Source organism: Ascaphus truei, chromosome 2 (genome assembly GCF_040206685.1).
Source record: "Ascaphus truei isolate aAscTru1 chromosome 2, aAscTru1.hap1, whole genome shotgun sequence".
Classification (NCBI taxonomy): domain Eukaryota; kingdom Metazoa; phylum Chordata; class Amphibia; order Anura; family Ascaphidae; genus Ascaphus; species Ascaphus truei.
The window spans coordinates 62,835,282-62,841,281 of NC_134484.1; the positions used below are offsets into that span (position 1 = coordinate 62,835,282).

Consider the following 6,000-nt stretch of genomic DNA (forward strand, 5'->3'; position numbering starts at 1 on the left):
CCCCTGAAATGTTGTGGTTATGTTTCTGGCACCTTGGTGCAGGTAATATTGAAAGAAGGAATATTTGAAGATATTTTGTGCTGGTTGGTTGGTTGTCTGACGCGACTGACTAAACAAGGTATTTTTGAAAATAAAGAAGGATGGGAAACCGCACACTGAAAAAAGACAAAGTACGTATGTAAATCAAAAATACATTTTTACTGAAAGTAAGCACTAAAAACACCATACATAGTGAATACAGACATACACACAGGTGGATGTCGTGACCTGAAACCCAACAGGACTCAGAATGAGGGTAAGCTACAGTACATGCAAACAATACTTAGCTCACAACAATGGCTGTTGAACAGGCATAAAAAGTGGCATAAAAAAGGAGTGTGGTACTGGTAAGCAGAAAAGGTTGGGTCCCAGTGGGGTAGACCCCACGATCGAAAGGGGAGGGAATCTTGGAGTCTTTAAGCCACAGGGAGACTCACACGACATAGGAAAGTTCACCCCTGTGACATAAGTCCTACATTGGGCCAGAGGGAGAGCAGTCTGACGAAGGACTTACATTAGTCTGCACTGAAGGTGTTAATCAGGACTGCTCTGTGTGGGACATACCCCCACCAACTTGGTGTATAGTTACCTTTCTATGCTCTTCTGTAGGGACATTTTGACCCTTACTGTGCCGCTATAACATTCAGTGAACATCACACGAGCTTGAGCACGCTGGTGACCCTTGTAATGTTTCGATGGTTTTTGCTCATGTCTACTGTGGATCTCTATTACTGCTCACAGCAATCTGTATGGAAGAGGCTGGGGAAAAGGTCAGAGTCCTGTGATGGCTGTAATAGTGATCGTATGGCCCTGGTGTAACAAATTCTGTTTGATAGGTCTGTGATAGGGTTAAAGCAGCAATGCCCTTTGAGGTACTTATTTTGGGGGTAGTCTAAATGAGGTGGCTCCAACTGAAGGATTCTGCAGACCCTCAACTCTGGAAAACATTTATTACAGCAGAGGTAAATATGATCTGACCCGGGAGGTTCGCCTGGAGATAAGACTTTGGTCGCCTCTATAAAGGAAAAAATAAAGAGCCACCACTTCATATTGATGCTGTAAAATGCAGTCTTGTGTGCAGCCTCTTGAGTGCAGGCTCTGCACCGGATCCCTTCTCTTAGCTTAAGCAAGGAAAAGGAATTTGTTCATCTACAACTCAGATTGAAAATGGAAATTATATAATAAATATGTATATCCCGCTCAAAAACTGCATGTTTTTGTAACGGGTATTCCCCCACCCAATCGCATATAGTGTGTGTGTGCGGGGAACTTAATGTTACCTGGTGTGGTGCGCTATACCTGTCAGGCTCACAGGAGGCCTGAGCCTCCGCTAGTGAGAGCCTGGGGTGAATCCTCTGGAACGTTTCTTCTAAGTACAGCGCCTCCACCTGTGCAGGATTCTAGGAGTGTAGAATGCCCCCTACACAGGACCCACATATATGAACCACATACACCAAGGTATATATAAAACAGGTTTACTATATGGGCAGATAAAACACAATACACATGCATCAACAATATGACATCAACAGTACATAACTTCAGTGTCACCCTGTAACACTACTAAACACAACTATCCACACACAGTATTCCCAAAGTCCTTGTACCCAAAGTCCCAAGAGTCCCACAACCCCACCCACGTGTGAGACAGCGCTGCCCACTAAGATGAAGTGTATAGGTGGTGCACTTGGTGACTTGGATAATACCTGCCCGGTGCTCCTGCTACCGGGTGCGCAGATGACCTTTGGTTGGAATCCCTTGCTCCAGGAGATGATCCAAGATGCCTCCGCCTCAACGGTGGGTGGCTCCCGCATGGAGTGATCCACCTTTATAATGTCTCTTATCCTTGCTAACGCAGAGGATGTTATACCTTCACGCAATTCACCTTCACAGCAATTCACCTTCACAGCAATTGCCAGGATAGTCACGGTTCCTGGCTGGACCCTCACTTGTCTAGGTTCTACAGAACCCTGTCCCTAGTCTAAGGGGAGTCCCTGTAGAAACCACAAGCTGAGGTGAGTAGGGCCTAGCTGGGGCCTAAGGGGAGACTTCTGGCCTAGTGCGTGAGGCTACTTTCCTCCCTGCACAAACACACCCTCCCCTCTCTGTGTCCCAGCTCCTAACTGACAATCCCTGTCTGCACACAACATTGTTGCAACTTTGCAGCATGAGAATCTGTCAGCCTCAGGCCTCGTTCAGGGTGCTGGCTTCGGAGGGAGGGCGTGCTGCCGTGCGTGCTGCCGTGAGAAACAAAGTATTCAATTTGAATACTGGTTGTCAGTGTAGCAACCGCCCTGTCTCCGAGGCCAGGAGTTGAAGCTGACTACAGTTTCAATAAACGGAAATTTCGTTTTTTGGAGCTGCAGCAGCGTCACAGGGACCTAGGCAGCCAATGAAATCATTCTTCAGAATGATTTCATGACTGCAACCTCGATACTTACCCTGCTGTGTGTAACCCCGCCCCCTCCCCAACGCTGAAAAGTCTGTTGGGGGATAAGCACAGATCGCCCAGCAAACTGCAGCACTGCCTCCCTCCCGCCCTCCCTCCGAGTCCTGCAGCTGGCACCCTGAACGAGGCCTTATTGGCTGTCTGGCTGCCTGTGACCAGGGTGAAAGTGCAGTCCCCAGAGGCTGCTGGGAATTGTAGTCCTTGGTGGCTCTCTTTAACATTGGGGCCGCGTGCGCGCTGTGTAATGGCCGCCACCTCTGCTAACTGCGCATGTGCGAACTGGGGGATGTTCCTGACTATGGAGCGCCTCTTCTCACTCCCTGTAATGGCTGCCGTATCGCATCTGGGGCTATACTGCGCGTGCGTGATCTTTAGCACATGCGCGAACGCACACAAGATGACGGCGCCCTATAGCTGATGTCGCCGGGAGTCCCCGGTGACGCGATCACCCCTGCAACTGCCTCACGCTGTCGCAGGTAAGAGAGAGAGAGAACCGAATGTCTGGGCAGCCAGAGGGGACCTGGCTACACATTTATTGAAAGTACTTTGCATTGGTTTTCACTCTTTAGCATCTTTTCCATCAGTGTATGGTTTAAGCAGGATATTTATTTTTTTCTTTTAATAGTGTCAACTACCCCCATGCTAACGATTCTTACATGGTGTAAAATCCAGACATCTTAAAACGGTCATAAATAAATGGTTAAAACTGCTGAGATTAATTGTTATGTTAATTAAAGTTTAGTTAAAGGTTTTTTTTTTTTTGTTTTTTTTAAAGTGAAAATAAAACCATTATTTTAACGGAAAAACCCATGTACAGAAAACAGGTAAGTTATGACACAGAAATGTAACCAGGGTAAACAAAGATGTTTACTAATAATGCTGACTGTTAAGCAAGGAGTTTGTGTGCCCTTAAAATGCAAAATGTGATATGGGAAAAATCTGTCATGTAATTTCAATGATACTGATGTATTAAAAAATGTTTCCAATAAAAAATATACTGTATTTAAAAGAAAACTCCTAATAGGCTACTTTCATCCAGTAAGGTAAAATAATACGTTTGTAATCTTTCTGCTTCAGGTGGAGCGGTTTAGTCAGGAGGTGCAGGTCCCAGAAGCGCGCTGTTTTTATGGCTTTCAGATTCTCATTGAGAACATTCATTCGGAAATGTACAGCCTACTCATACAGACATACATCAAAGACCCCCAGAGACGGTAATGAACGCATTTACTGAAAGGAAGGATTGCTGTAAAGGCTTGCCGCCCTACTTAGTACTATAGTATACCAATGCCAATTGTAGGTTTATAGGACATGGGGCCATATTTCTTAAGCAGTGCTCTCCCATAAGGCTGCGTTTACAGTGCCAGCGACGCGACCGATGCCGAAAGTTGCATTTAAAGTTTGAGCGACGTCACTGGCGACAAGGCCAGTGATGTCACCAAGGGGGAGGGCAGAGTGCAATATGCGCTCTGTGATTGGTTTAGAGACAGTCACATGTGGCGACTGTCTCGTCAAAAAATCAAATAAGGCTGCGTCCATAGAGTGCAGCCATGCGGCGGCGCGCAGAGGGTGAGGGAAAGTGAGTGCTTTCCCTGGCCATAGTGCTCGGGCCGTGTGGGGCGTTCCCAGTGACGTCACGGAGCTGGTTCGCCCTCATTGGGGGAACTGCTCACGTGACCGCCCTATCGCGCAAGAAATCAGTTTTAACTGATTTCTCACTCATCGCGCGCCCCCTCCTGCCTCTGCGCGCACTCGCCCGCACGCCGCATGGACGCGATCACTGCCTTGAGGCAGTCTGATCGCGCAGCGTCCGCACGGTCATCCATACCATGGACGCAGCCTAACACTGACTACCAAATCTTTGGTCGCTGCGTCGCCGTCGTGCCTACTATAAGCGCATGCGACAGATTCAATGTATTTGGTTTGGCGCGAAGTCGCGTCGCTGTCACCAGGCACTATAAGCGCAGCCTAAGACACCTCCCAGCAATTGAATGGGACAAACAGTGTATCTTATGGAGTAACAATGTTTAGTAAGTATTTCCCTTCACGGCCCATTCACTTGAGTGGGGCTTTAAGGTGTCTTCCATCACAGGACGTGGCTTAACGAGTAGCAATTTATAGTAAATATGGCCTTAAATCTCAGCTTTTAATGTGTGTGTGTGTGTGTGTGTGTGTGTGTGTGTGTGTGTGTGTGTGTGTGTGTGTGTGTGTGTGTGTGTGTGTGTGTGTGTGTGTGTGTGTGTGTGTGTGTGTGTGTATATATTTGTAACGGGTCTTCCCCCACCCAATCGCAGATAGAGTGTATGTGCGGGGAACCTAATGTTACCAGGTGTGGTGCTTTACCTGTTAGGCTCACAGGAGGTCTGAGCTTCCGCCACGGGGAACCTGGGGCACGTATAATAATATGAGTAACCTCGTACTCGGTGCAGCGCCTCCACCTGCGATGGCTCCCACCAGAGAGGGAGTGGTTCCTCGCAGAACAATATATATCACTACACACACAGCATGTAAACCAACCAATGACTTTACTATTGCAAACGTAATTGTGCATATGATAAACAGGTGTCCCTCCCTAGAGGAGACACTAACTACTGCGTCTCGCAGGACGCAACCCCCTGCCACCGGGTGATCCCACCCCGTGTCCAGTAACCCCACACAATATGTCCCTTAAAGTGAGATAGATGTGTGTGACTGCGCATCCACTAGTCCCGTGTGAGTACTCTGTTGGTGCACTTTATAACGATACCTGGCCTGGCTCCTGCCACGGGTGCCGCTATACCACTGGGTTTGGATCCGCCGTGATGTCCTCTTACGCGTGGGGTTAATTGCAGCGTGGATAATATCACCGCAGCTCCGCACCGTCTGTAACTTGGCGGAAATCTGTGTACTGCCAGCAGGCCGCAGTCACTGCTTGGCGTGGCCTCCGGGAAGATAGTCTTTACATATAATAATATAGGGGTCTGAGCCCAGACCTCTGAGGAACGCGCTGTGTCCCTAACTAACTTCTGGACAATAAGGAGCAGGATCCCTAACCTGGGGCCTGTCCCTGAAACAACACAAACTACTGGTGGCTCAGGGCTATCTGGGGCTTTGGGGCTGCTGGCCTAGTGCAGGGAGTCACTGACTCCTGCACCCTACCTCCTTCCCCTAGCTGCTCCTGTCGCCAACTGCCTAACGTGCTCCAAGCCCGCGAAAAGTATGTAATCTCCCTGCAGGGAGATGCTGCAGCCCTATTGGCTCCGTGGCGTCACTTGGGGTCCCCTAAGGCTCATGGGACTTGTAGTCCCTGTCTGGAGCCCTCTCGTGGTTGGCCCATGTTGCGTGCTACCCACTGCGCATGCGCGACCTGTCTGAGGGCCTCCGCACTTCTGCACTAACTGCGCATGCGCCAGGCAACCTATGATGGCGGCGCCCTGCAATGGGAGCCGCCGAGAGTCCCTGCTCGCGATCGCCGACGCCGCACATAGCAACCACCCTGATGCTCCACGCGGCCCTCCCTGAGCTGTGATGGGCGC

The 6,000-nt window shown here is 49.2% G+C and overlaps 1 protein-coding gene across 1 annotated transcript in view; it reads left to right on the forward strand.

Moving 5' to 3' along the window:
- The window catches only part of RRM2B (ribonucleotide reductase regulatory TP53 inducible subunit M2B), a 29,958-nt gene extending 24,078 nt beyond the window's left edge, over nt 1–5,880 (forward strand). Inside the window, exon 4 of the mRNA XM_075582574.1 lies at nt 3,566–5,880. Within this exon, the coding sequence (XP_075438689.1) occupies nt 3,566–3,703 (138 nt within the window). The 3' untranslated portion in view covers nt 3,704–5,880. The remainder of the gene's footprint in view (nt 1–3,565) is intronic.
- Nucleotides 5,881–6,000: the final 120 nt, after the last annotated feature.